This window comes from Lissotriton vulgaris, chromosome 4_1, assembly GCF_964263255.1.
Source record: "Lissotriton vulgaris chromosome 4_1, aLisVul1.2, whole genome shotgun sequence".
NCBI lineage: Eukaryota > Metazoa > Chordata > Amphibia > Caudata > Salamandridae > Lissotriton > Lissotriton vulgaris.
Genome location: NC_141691.1, coordinates 1,903,336,796 through 1,903,350,245, shown reverse-complemented (window position 1 = coordinate 1,903,350,245; position 13,450 = coordinate 1,903,336,796). Strand labels below are relative to the sequence as shown.

The 13,450-nt window shown below is 43.9% G+C and overlaps 1 protein-coding gene across 1 annotated transcript in view; it reads left to right on the top strand.

Moving 5' to 3' along the window:
• The first annotated feature begins 895 nt into the window (after window positions 1–895).
• KCNQ3 (potassium voltage-gated channel subfamily Q member 3) overlaps window positions 896–13,450 on the top strand; it is a 751,198-nt gene continuing 738,643 nt past the window's right edge. The window contains exon 1 of the mRNA XM_086966229.1: window positions 896–2,887. Coding sequence (XP_086822355.1) covers window positions 2,571–2,887 — 317 coding nt within the window. The 5' untranslated portion in view covers window positions 896–2,570. The remainder of the gene's footprint in view (window positions 2,888–13,450) is intronic.

The window sequence follows — 13,450 nt, the reverse complement described above, 5'->3', positions numbered from 1 at the left end:
CAGCCGCCCCTGGGTCTAAAACGTGTGTGGGGGGGAATGGGGCTCCATGTACTTTGGAGGGGGGGCTTAGTTTTCATTACGCCACTGCTCCTCTATCCTTTCAACATGCTCTTTTCACACACACACACCCTCTCGCTCCAAGCCTACACGTAGCCCTCCCTTATAGTGTCTCTCCCTCACTCGCCTCTCTACATGTCTGTGTGCGAAGGTCTCCTGTTTCATATCATCTCTCTGCCCCCCCTCTGTTTTTCTTTGTTTCTCCTCTCTTCCTTCCAATATATGCAGATCTTTATTTTCCGCTGTGTATGATCGCGCTATTGGTCCTTTCTCCATAGTGTCTCCTGTTTCTCTGGTCTTTCTTTCTCTTCGCTCCTCTGCCTTGTCTCAAATATGTTCGTGTTGCTATCTTCCCTGCGCGTCTTCCTGTTCTCAGCCCCTCCCTGGCACTTCTCACGCTCTTATTTCTAATATTCTCTCTCTCTCGCTCGCAGCCACGTGTCCTCTCTGTTTTCCCTATAAACGTCCTCCCACTCTCTTCAAAATCTCCCTTCTACTTTTCCCTCCTGCACAGTTGCTCGCGCATCCCTTCCTGCTGGTCCTCCCTCCCTCTGGTCCAGGCTCACCTGCCACATCCTCCTCCCGGCCACAGCGAGCAGCGCGAGGGATCCGATGGAGGGGCGGGCGGGAGGGGATGATGGGCAGCCGCAGCTTCCTCTCGGCGCGCCGCCTGCCTCCTCCTCCCAGCGGCGGCCGGGGATCCTCCTCTGAACTGACACCAGGCAGCAGCGGCAGCGGCGGCAGCATAGGATACCCGGGCTGAGCAGGGATGCGCGCACAGGGCGGAGGCCGGACGCACGCGAAGGACCAGAGGATGGTGCGCAGATAAATAGCGGATTTTATGCAGTTTGGTGCCCCTGTCGGTGATGAGGAGGGCCGAGTGAGCGGATACACAGTGCATAGGAGGTGCCGTGTGACTGGGAGGATTATTTGTTTTCCTGATGTGCTACCCTGAGGGTACAATGGACCGACGTGAGGCTGGGAATGTCTCTGGGAGAGGCGCGGCTCCGCCTCGGTGGATCTGACTCGCCTCACGCCTGGCCACCCTGGATGCTGGGCGCGCGAGCCTCGGATCCCCCCTCTCTGCTGATTGCTCGGTGATCGCCTCCCAGCTCCGCGATAATGACCTGATGCGAGCGCGCGGTGTCTGGCCTCAGCTGCGCCTTATTGCCCCAGATTGTGGCTGGCTTTGTCTCTGAAACTGTCATGGGCGCGCTCACCCCATGACCGCTTCCCCCGGGGGGGCTCTACCCATCGCCTAATGTGCATCGCAGCCCGGCGTTGACATTTGAACTCTGGGGATTCCCTGGCATTCCTCGGCTTCTCGGCTGGAGCTCTCCTGCACTCGCCTTTCACAGCTGCTCACAGCGGGGAACTGGAGCGACACCCTCGCGCCATGTAATTATGTATTTGAACACCCCATTCACAAACTTTGGTGGCTATTCCTGAGACCACTCATTGAGCGAGTCACGAGCAGAGAACTGCATAAGGGCAGCCCACCCGGAATACATCAATACATTGACGTCCCTCGCCCACCCATGCTAACCCAGGCCATTGCATTAGGGTAAGAACACCAACCCAGCCCTGGCTATCCGAACACCACAGGATTAGGGAAATTCACCCCGAGACGTATTCCCACCCCATACCGTTATGATAACCTGTCTATATATTGTGATGCACTAGAGTCACTTACTTATCCTGTGATTGCTGCCCTCCCACCATCGCATTGCCAACTATCCATACCAACTATCCATACCATTAGATCACTTTCCTGACCCCATAGCAATAGAGTAGAGCCCCGAACCCTGTAATTGCTGGACACATATCAGTGCATTACGGTAGCCCCCCTTGTGCTGTGATTGTTAGCCTCTCTCCTTTGCATTGGGGTATCCCAACCCTATTGAAGTGATTTCGGGCCTCTCTCCTTTGCAGAGGGGCAACATGTGACTCCCACATTAATGTTTCCTCCATACCACCGCGTTGGACAAATGATCGCTTGCTCTGTGATTGCTATTCCTAGATCAAAGCATGGGACAATACTCCTCGAGGTTACTGCACGCTCTATAAATGCTCTTCATCAATTCATAAAAACTTCAAGGCCTATTAGTTTAGTACCTTATGCTGCTGTGCACAAGCAACTCACTCCAACTATCTCTGTAGTTCGCAAGATCCAGCCTTTGAGTTGAGTCACCGTGACCCTGTAGTTGCTAAACCCAAACTATTGTGTCCAGCCCCTTCCCTGGTGTTTGCTGTCCTGCAGGCCATGGCATTTTAGACGCTTTGCCGTTCTGTTTTATGACTTCCTTGCACACCGTAGCCGTGCGCCTCCTAACCACAACCTTTCCCTCTTCCTCACGCTCCATTCTTGGGTTCAGCGCCCTCCCTCTATGCCTTCTGTACTTCAGTCCCTGGCAGTTCCCTCCATTGTTGCCCTGTGATTGCTCTGCCTCAGACCATGGCATTGGCGCTTCTCGGACTTACCCCAATCTCACCCTTGAGGACCAGTGAAGAAGATGGGGCTGAAGTCCAGGAGTGCTGGTAGTGATGCCGGGGGTCGCCAGGAAGAGAAAAAAGCGGGGCTGGCTGGTGACGTAGAACAGACCTCCCTGGCACTGGGAGCCGGGGCCGACAAAGAAGGGACCCTATTGATTGGAGCTGGGAAGGAAGAGACCAAGAGGAATCCTCAAGGAATCAGCCTTCTGGCAAAAACTCCTCTGAGCTGTAGCAGACCTGTCAAGAGGCATAATGCCAAATTACGGAGGATCCAAACATTAATATATGACGCCTTGGAGAGGCCCCGGGGCTGGGCGCTGCTCTATCACGCCTTTGTGTAAGTACTGTGGTGATGATCACAATGTCATTCCTTCAAATCTCATTTCAGACACTGATGCCATGTTTATTATGCTGGTTGGTGGTTGGAAAATCACCGGCAAATTGTATGGGAATTTGTTCTATTGTCATTGTTTCAATTACGTTGTTAAATTATTCAGGCGTCTCACAAATAACACGTCTTAGAATGTGATGTAGAGGAGGGTTGTAACAGGAAAACTGTATTTTTAGTGTTCAATCATTCAGGGGGGTTTATATAGTTTGACTACTCGCCCGTAAGGGTCTCAAGGCGCTGAGGGGGGATGCTGATCCATCAGGGCGCAGGGTTTCAGTCGAAGAGCCAGGTCTTGAGATCCTTTTGGTCAGCGAAGGAGAGACATGGCTCATATGGTGACACAGCCACCAAACTGACTTTGCAGGATGCTGGATACTAGTCCATGATGTTTTCTGCTTTGTTATCTGCTCCTCCAACTTGAGGAGGGTGAATCAGCTGCTAGATGTAGAGGCTGATCTGTCACGTATGGTGGTGCAGTTATCCCTGTTAAAGTGCACCTTACAGATTTTCCGAAAAATGTAAGTATAATTTCCCTGCCATCCTGGGGAACACCCCCCGAATTTTAGGAATACTATGTATGTCAATTGACAATGTGCAAGCCCATTGCTTACATTTAGTGACGGAAATTCTACTTCCTACTCAAACATTGGTTGAATTTCTGTTGAGTACACATTTTGGAAATGAGAACTTCACCAGCAGCTGCACCACTTTGGTGAAGATACCATTGCCAAGTTGGCGGAAATCACAGATTCCTATGGAGTTTTCTGTGCTTGGAAAAGTTGTGGTCCAAATTGGACATCAGGCCCTTGATTTGTTTGAAGCATAGACAATCTTTTAACTGAAAGTTAAGTTTATCGTTCACTCCATGGGTGATTTAGGAATATGGTGCTTCAGTGAGAAAATGTCTTAGCTTAACATTTCTGATACATGCTGCCTAGTGTGGACCCAGACTGGTTTAAAAGAAAATGCATTCGCCTTCGTCACCCATTGTATGTTTCATTTCTGGTGTGCAAGTCTTCCATCAGAGAGAAGACCATGAGCACACCCGTTGCAGGTCTGGTTGTACAAGCTACTACTGGTGTGGTTAAGTTGATATGATATAAAAATGTATTCATATATGTTCTCATGGGACATCATTGTCCATTAGTGTGACATGCGCATAACAGGATGTAACGTTAGTGGTTTGACTAGTTCAGCATTTTTGATCTGTTGGAGCCGGTAACTTTGAGATAAAGGCAGCTGCTTCAGGTTAGTTACGCGTGTCTCTTTCTGACTGACCCTCTCCCAACTTTGTTAAGATCACCCGGTATCCTCTAATACCCTATTATATGACCTATTCCCTTTTGATAATCAACATAATTTTGGGGAAAATGTGGAAAATTACTTTGTTTCCCTAAGTTTCTGTATATATGCTTTTTTGATAGTTTTGTTTCATTACTCTGTACTTCTTTGCATGTGTCTTTAGATCACTGCCGCTGACATTTCAAGATTATTCCCGGGTGAATCATGTACACCATCCAACAAATCATAGATCAGAATTTATAGTTACAAGGAGTTGACTTTATTGTTGATGTGCTAGGGGTGCTCCTAATGCACAAAAGGGATTTTTATACAAATATATTTCGCAGGGACCTGTGAAATCTGTTGTATATATAGTGGAAATTGCATCATATTAACAGCATTTACAGAGCTTCAAAATTGTCCATTGTTCAAATAGTAAACACAAAAAATATCCACACTTCTATGGCTATATCTCGTTGTTTAATTAGCAGTCTATTTTTGAAAGCCAGTGAAAACCATAACATTATAAACCCAATCAATGAGCATTGTGGGTTTTACCTTGCTTGCAGTCACTTCAAAAATCTCTATTACAGCCATTGGCTCTGTTTCAATGAACAGTGTATTCATGAAATCTGAACATCCCATTTGAAATCAGTTACCATTGTTATCTCTGCCCATTCTAGAAATGCTCTGATTTCTACACCTAGAATGTGTTTTGAAGTAAGTGAATGCCGGAGAGAGCGACCGAAAGAGTTGCTATATTTAAGTATAGTTATGGTGCTGTTATAAACCACAAGGCCGAAGGCCAAGTAGTTTGTAAATGTCACCATAACCTCATGAGGGTAAGAGAGTACCATTCAACTTGTTAACTGTTACATTCTTCATATAACATCTTTAGATTTTGTGCAGTTGGTATAGTACGAAATTGTGATTTGTTTCAAGCATTGACAAGAGTCAGTGAAAAGCTTCTCTACAGTGTTTGGTTGTACTAAAAAGAAGGCACAAATAATGAAGTACATTTTTAAGAGTGCAGGGCTTTAGAATACCAACCTGCTTTTCTATATTAAAACACATTCTGTTCCAAGAACTAAAACATTTCTGACGTTTCTCCCTGTAAGGGAGAGTTAACAATGGGCCCCGATTAGAGTTTGCATATTCAGACTTATTTACTTTTCAAGAACAGAATGCTACTTAAACAGAGGCTGATGGTAGACCTCAGTAGAGTCGTGTGGAGTCATCATTGTGTAAATGCACAAACCTACTTAGAGATTAATTATCTGTAAAGGACATCTGATTGAGGAAAAGCTACCGTTAGACCTGGCATCCTTGGTGTGGTTTCCCTGACTTTTTGCCTCTGTCTCCTGCATTTTTGACACTGTGCTGGATTTCGTTCTTCTTGGTTTAGATGCTTTGGGCACTTTGCCACTGCTGATCAGTGCCAAAGTACAAGTGCTCCCTGTGTAAATTGTTATTGTGATTGGCTATCCATGATTGGTATATTTGTTTTACCAGTAGGTCCCTAGTAAAGTGCACTGAGTGTGCAAGGGCTGGTAATTCAAATGCTACTAGTGGGCCTGCAGCACTAATTGTGCCACCCACATGAGTAGCCCCAAAGAGATGTCTCAGGCCTGCCACTGCAGTGCCTGTGCACGGTGTGTTAACTACCAAGTGGACCTGGCCAGTGTACCCACTTGCCAGGCCTTACCCTTCCCTTTTCTTACACCTAGGACACCCCTATGGTAGGCCCAAGGTACCCCCTGGGCAGGGTGCAGTGTATGTAAAAGGTAGGACATGTACTAGTGTGGCTAACATGTCTTGATAGTGAAATACAACCAATTTCGTTTTTCACTATAGAAAGGCTATCTTGCCCATAGGATTGACTGTCTAGTTTGACAGTGACAGGGGCTGGGGTGGCTCCAGGAGTCTGGGTGAGTCAGCACTAGCCTGAATAGACCTATCTTCTTTTAGAGGGGTGGAAGGAGCAGCACCTGGGCCTGAATAGGGCTGTTCCTGCCTTCCACAATGTTGGCTCCACATCCTGTGGTGCGTGGGATGACCCTGGCCCACACTGACAAAGGAAGAAGTTGTGCACTGGCAGAGTGCACCCAGATCTGGTTTGGACTGGGTCCAGGTCCCCTCACACATAGAAAACGAAGACTTTTGGGGTATACATTAGAGAGCTGAAACCCCTGACCTTTAGACTACTTCGTGATCAAGAGGAACCTGTTGTCAAAGAGGACAGCTGAAGAGACTGAGGAGAATTACTGCCCTTGCTGTGTGTCTGGGGCTGGCCTGCAGTTTTCTGTTTCTGCTGAAGAGAGGATCAAGGGACTGCTGTGTGCTGTGTCCCCTGCTTGAAAAAGGACTTTGCTGTGTGCTGTGTTTATCTGAAGGAAAGTCTCCAAGGGCCTGAGAAGAGCTGGCCTCCTGTTTCTGAAGTCCCAGGCACTAAAGGACTTCACACCCAGCTTCCCTGACTTCCTTGCTGGAAGTTCTGACCTCCCCAGAGGTGCCTGTAATTGTGTGTGAGGTCCTTGATGCTGGGAGCTGGAAGCGCGGCGCAACGATGGAGAAGCGTGCTGCCGCTGCAGCAGCCGTCGCCATCATATTGCCAAGGAAGTGTGTCATCGCTGCCACTGTTCACCATCGCATCACCGGAGTAATGTGTCGCTGGACCGGCGCATCGCTAAGGAAGCGTGTTGCTGCTGATCGCCATCGCATCACTGGAGAAGCGTGTCGCAGGGCCTGTTGCAGCTCAAGAAACCACCAATTCGACACACGGCAGTCAGGTGTGCACGCATCACATCCACGTTGACGCATCGCACCAAAGACGCCATTTTTATCGCATCGCACCGGATCGTCGCAGCGCATCGAGGAGCCATCTTGTCGCATCGCAACCAGAGCGCAGGAAGAATCGACGCATCGCCTTCTCTGTGACCCTTTTGTTTGTTCTGCGTTAAACATCTAAGGTACTTTGAGAGAAAAGTGTTGCATTTACCATCTACAAGTTTATTTTTACAATAACCCTTTTTAAAGACATTCTACTAATGTTGGATTTTTGTCGCTTTGGTCTTGTTTAGATTAGCTAAAGAATTTTTTTTTCTAAACTGGTGTGGTGTCCATTTGTGGTGTTTTCACTGTGTTACTGTCAGTGTTCGTATAAATACTTTACACATTGCCTTTGGGATAAGCCTGTCTGCTCGTGCCAAGCTACCAAGGTTGTGAGCAGGGGTTATCTAAAGTGTGCATCCCCCTTACCCTGACTTGAAGCAAGGGTCGCTATTTGGTCAAATGTACCAACCTCTGCCAACTAGATACCCCCAGTTCTAACACTTCCCATCGGGCAAAATCCATATTTCACATTAATATTGTAAATTCCCTGAAGTATGGAAAATATTTTAGAGGAACAGCATCATCCCATGAATTATGGGTTTTTAAACCACTGCACTTTGTGCTGTTACAAATATGTACAAACTTACAGTTGACAAAACTATTTTAGACCCTTCCTCAGAGGGGCTAACAAGGATTTTCACAATGCCAATCTTCTATCCCCAGAATTATTAGCAGGGAAAACTCTCACCAAATCCTTGGCCTACTACAAAAATCTCGGAGATTCTATGTAATAAAGTACGTTAATACAGGTGTTAACACAGCGTAATAACATTCAACCCTTGAAGACCTATTGGCTTTAACATAGGCTTTTTGTTATAAATACATTAGATCTGCTGCCTTTTTCAAAGCATTTCATAATAAACAGCTAAACCTCTTTTAACTTTTCACAATGTAACAATCGAGCCTTAAGCCCTGATCCTTGGCTTGTTACAGTATCCACTTCAAGCCTAAAGTGTTGAGCATCAGGCAAAAGAAGTACTTTTTTTTAGTGGAAGCACACACCCTCTGCCCAATCAAAAGCTTGTAAAGTAGAAGTTGGTTAAGTGGGAAGAGCCTAAGCCCCTTTCTCTGCGCTATTATTTAAAGGTCTTTTTGTGGTGCTCCCCTAAGGTCTAGCGACAGCTGCTCCTGTTAAGCAAGACCTAAAAAAGTTAGTTGTGAATTTTGAACCTTCATAGTTAATATACACAGTAACATTAATCCATGGAAACCTTTGACCTTGATCTCAAGACCATGAGGAATTTTAAGATAAAGCCCTTTTCAGTCTTCATTAATATATATATTTTTAAAACTTGCATACATTCATTGACGTTTCATTTCTGTCCTGGAGAGGCTTCCGAATCTAAATTCTCTCATCTGCAAACATAGCCCACAGGTGCTTTTTTGCATAAAGGTAGGGCAAGATCTGAGACTTTATTTTGACAAATTAATTATGCGTAATCAACTGGTCAATACTGGTCTTCAGATCCTGCAGTCAAAGTTTGTCAGGTATTATTAAGAACAGCTGTAGTTCCAGATTATTGCATTGTTTTTACACTGGCTCTCCTGTTTTAGAAATACTTATTGTTTAACAGTGAAACCTAACACATTCACCAATATACCGAGGTCCTCACTTCAACATCAGTGGTAATCCGGATTTGGGCTGGAATTCATTAGTGAAAATCTGGCTGGATATACCTATGGAAACATCTGTAGAATGTGAAAAAATCTGCAGAATTTGGTGTGTGTACATAGATTCTCAAGGTTAGCCACCTTTTGATAGTTGAAATCTTGTAATCTAATAATGGTGCTATAATGGCGCACGAGGCATTACCATACAGCATGGTATCGGTAATTCTGGGTGCAATATTAATACATATGTTTTCCCTCGCAACATGCAATGAGGCCTTAGTTATTGGTCCGAATCAAACTCGTTAACGTGACTACTGGCTTCTTACTGAGTGGCTTTTTGGTTGATGGTGCAAAAGCTATGCAGAGAGTTGCACCGAGGAAATCTCAATAGAACAGGTGTAATGGAAAACTCTGTCTCCAGGTTGGCATAAGAGCGATTCAGCTTTAAACAATAGGCTATTTCTGAAAGGGTTTCCGAGCTCCAGAAGGCACAAAGCAGGCCTGGGAAAGATTTGTATTTCATGTCAGTTTCCGAATTCAATTTCAGTCTCCAGAATTAAACTTGACTTGAAGCTTCCTGCGGCATTCTGCTCAAAGCTGTCACGCCTCAGCGACTGAACAGCAGGTTGTTCAATGAAACTGATGTCTCATCTCATTGAAAATCTCCTCTGCTTACTGGGATCAGTCTTGAAAAGGACAACTGTGGAATTGCAAAATCCCCAATTCTTGGGGCACATTTTGTCTCAAACAGTTGTGAATCAGACTTAGACAACAAGATTAGTCACACCAATAGTTAACCTATACCTAAAATAATTGATGAACAAAAAGATCAACTAAGAAGCAGGAATATTGACCACAAAATTGATTATCATATATCTAAGGATTTTGATGTGCGGTGTCCTGTTTAGGATAAACCTAAAAAGAAGAAACCAAGGCAATTGAGTTGAGTTCTGAAAATATAATATGTATAAGAGTACTCCCTTAGTACTGTGCTCCACACCCCTACTTGACCAGAAAATAACGTAATATACAGTTAGCACTAAAAGAAAGGACTGGGCCCTGTTTCCACTTCTACTAATTGGGAGTTTGATGTTTTTGGCTGATTTGTGAAAGCACAAAAGAAAATGTGAAAGAATACTGTTGTAGTGCTACTACTCATAGATGCTTGTGTAAATCGGCCCCTACATGTACATTCTGGGGCACACCGCATGACACATCAATGACGTGTTTGCCCAGACATCAAACAATACGTCCTTGTTTCATGATGCAACATTTGAATTCTGCATGGTGTATAATTGGAGAGCATGGTACAGCATAACGTGCCATATTAACATGCATCAGTCAAAGAAAGGTTGAAGCAGGAAAGATGCAAAACTAGCCTTGTGTTTCTTCATCACCCACTCTTGGTTATCCAAAGACAAAAGTGTGCCAAAGCCATCCTAAGGACAGGCAGCTCTGTTTTTGGTAGCTCAATGGCTCAATTCATACCCTACAAAAGAAGATGAACAATTAAAGAGACAACAAACACATTTCAGCGCAGATCGGACCTTCAGTAGCACCAGCTCAGGTTTCTGAGCAAAACTTTGGAACCTGGCACTTGCGCTTTTACAAGTTAAGCACTTGCAAGAAGCCTTATAAGCCCTGACAAGTGGTAAAGAGGTCCTGTATCCGTAGAAGGTTTAGTCACCTAGGGGCAGATGTATCAAGATACCCATTTGCGATTCTCAAATAGCGATTTTTTGACAATCACTATTTGAGAATTGCAAAATGGTATGTATCTAGAAATTCGCTATTTTTTAGCCATTTTTTGAAAATTCCTTAATTGCGATTAGCAAATTGCTAATCGCAATTAAGGAATAATTTCACATTCATTTCTATGGGCCAGGAGGCCGATAGGAAGGAATGCAAAGTCATTCTCAATTTGCGATTCGCAATTTGCTAATCGCAAATTGAGAATAATTTCAAGGGTGCAAGGGTGTCTTAAGGACACCCTGCTGCAACCCTGAAATATACATGTGTGCGCATATGGCGCACATACATGCCCTAAGCGTATGTATGAGGGCCACATGGCACCTTTACAAATGCCAAAAAGTGCATTTGTAAAAGAATTCGCAAATTACCACCAAGTACAAGTTGGTGACAATTTGCGATTTCTTAGTGTAAATTCGCAAAACATTATTGTTTCTTACATAGCATTTAAGGAATCGCTTTTTGCGATTCCTTAAATGCTTGCGCAAAATTAAGGATTCGTAAATTTTGCGATTCCTTATTTTGCGATGCGATTTTTTCATACAACCCGTTTGCCGATTTTTTGTCGCAAACGCTGCTTTTTTGCGAATCGCAGTGTTTGCGACAAAAAAAACGGATGATACATCTGCCCCCTACTTCCTTGATTGGTGCAGTCCTCTTGGTCAATGAGATAACATTATTTGAGGACATTGAGTACTGCTAAGTACACTGATACCGCTGAGAAGACCCAGGTGGGAGGCCTGACTGACATTTTTTATTGGTCTTTCTGGTAAATGGAAGCACTCATGCCCCTTAGGACACATGAGTTGCTGTTGTTTTCAGTTTGGACGAGGGAAAGAAGCCCCTTTAAGGGAAGAACACATTGTGGATTGTGGTATGGAATTGTAAACAATACAACAGCAGTGAAGCATAGGGGCTCAGCAAAAGCATGCACAATCCTTAACACAGATAGGAGCATGCTTTCAGTATCCCTGGTTTAAAAATGACATTCCTTTAATTTGAGATTGTTTTAGCACTGAGCACTGGATGCTGTCCACGCCTTTCTTCCTTTTCATAGCATCTCTTATGCACTGTTATGAATATTTGCCCAATAGAAGGGGTTTAAAAGAAATAAATATGCACTGGTAGCTGAAGGTGCAAATCATCAGACTGAATAATCAGAAAAATAAGAGATCTTTAAGTTTGCCAGTGCCATGGTTTGGGTCAAACATTTTACAGCACTTTTTTTGCACACTCATTAGTCCAAACATCAGTATTGCTCGCTTGTTGAACGTATGCATTTCTGCTGAGCCGCCTTGCGCACTGTTAGTTGATCAACGATTCTATTGTTATTTTTCCCATTCCCTTGTTGGTTTCATTGTTCCTCGTTCGTCCAAACATGCCGCTTGTCAGCCAGCCCTAGCTTTTTATTAGCCAATAGCATCTGGGATTCTAGGACTTTCAATTTCACATTTAAAATTGTTAGCATAGACTTCAAAAACCATGCATACAAAGTGTTATTGGCTAAAACACCAAGGCTGGCGGAACGTGTTGCCTAAATCATATGATCACTTGTTAACTATGTAAGCAAGGGCTCTGGGGCACATCTGGTCTATTCATTATGGGAGGTCAACATTAGCCGCTTCAGTGAAGGTCACTGTGCTGCACATGTGCACAGTGTCTGCAGGCATTTTTTCCGTGTGACTTGGTCATTATTCATGATCACATTTTCTGATTTAGCAATGATATTAAATAAAAACATTGTTTTTATAACAACTGGAATGAAAAGTCAAACCAGCTCTCAAGCAGCCGCAGGATATCTATTTCGATGTTCAAAATGACAATAATTAGAGTTGCAGATGCCCTACTGCCACCAATGGTTGGCAGAAGATGGTTTTTCCTTCTTAGCTGCTCCAGGATGCAGGCATCATCATTTCTTGAAACTTACACGAAGTTCTTGTAATAGTGACTCATTGCTTGTGTTACTATATATCCGTGGCGGAAACTCTAGTCATATATATATATATTCACTGAAAAAACCATAGGTTATAGACCATATATAGTTAGGGATTAGCATTTAAAAAACCTTATTTTATTTGCACAAAACCATTGAAATTCCATATATAGTTAGTTGCACTAACTATATATCGCGGACCCGCAATCCACTGCTAATGATGTCCCATATTACATTATTCATGACATGGTCAGTGACATCACTGATGACATCACTGATGACATCTCAAATGACATCACTGATGACATCACTGATGACAACACCCAGTGACTGTATGTTTCTGTAAAGTTAAAATATGTCTTACATATTGAAGAATGAGTGGATGTATAAGTGTCTGGATGAAGGATTTAGTAGGTGCATGACTGACTGTATGAAAGAATGATTAAATGTGTCTCACTGAGTGCATGGGTTAGTGATTAAAGTGTCTTAATTTGGCAATCATTATTTATGTTCTTCTGTAAACTGCTGCATGTTTAAATCAGTAGCTATATGAGTAACTATATGGGTTATTGAATGGTTGCCCAAGTATTTGTATGGAAGACTGAGTATGTGTGTGGGTGGCTGGGATGTGTATAACTTTGTGCATAGATGTGTGAGCAGTTGATTCCCTAGGTGTATGGGTTCAAAAGTGCATGTAGAAACAGCTGTATGGACAGTTGACTGTGTGCATGAGTATATTGGTGAGTGAATGGATATCTCAGTTCTACATGTCAAAGTAAGTACATATGTAAAACACACTCCATGTGAGAGTTGACATATATAAATAACTGAACATAAGAGCCAGTGAATGTGAGAGTGGCTGTATGAATCATTGTGAACTTGTATCAAGGATTGTATAAGAGAGTAAATATGTGTTAGTATATGTTTGAATAAGTAAGGTGTGTATAACTGTATAGTTGAGGAAATGGAGGTGTGATTGATTCTTTGCATGACTGACTAGGTGTGTGAGTAACTCCATGGATGTGTGACAGTCTGTGAGTGCC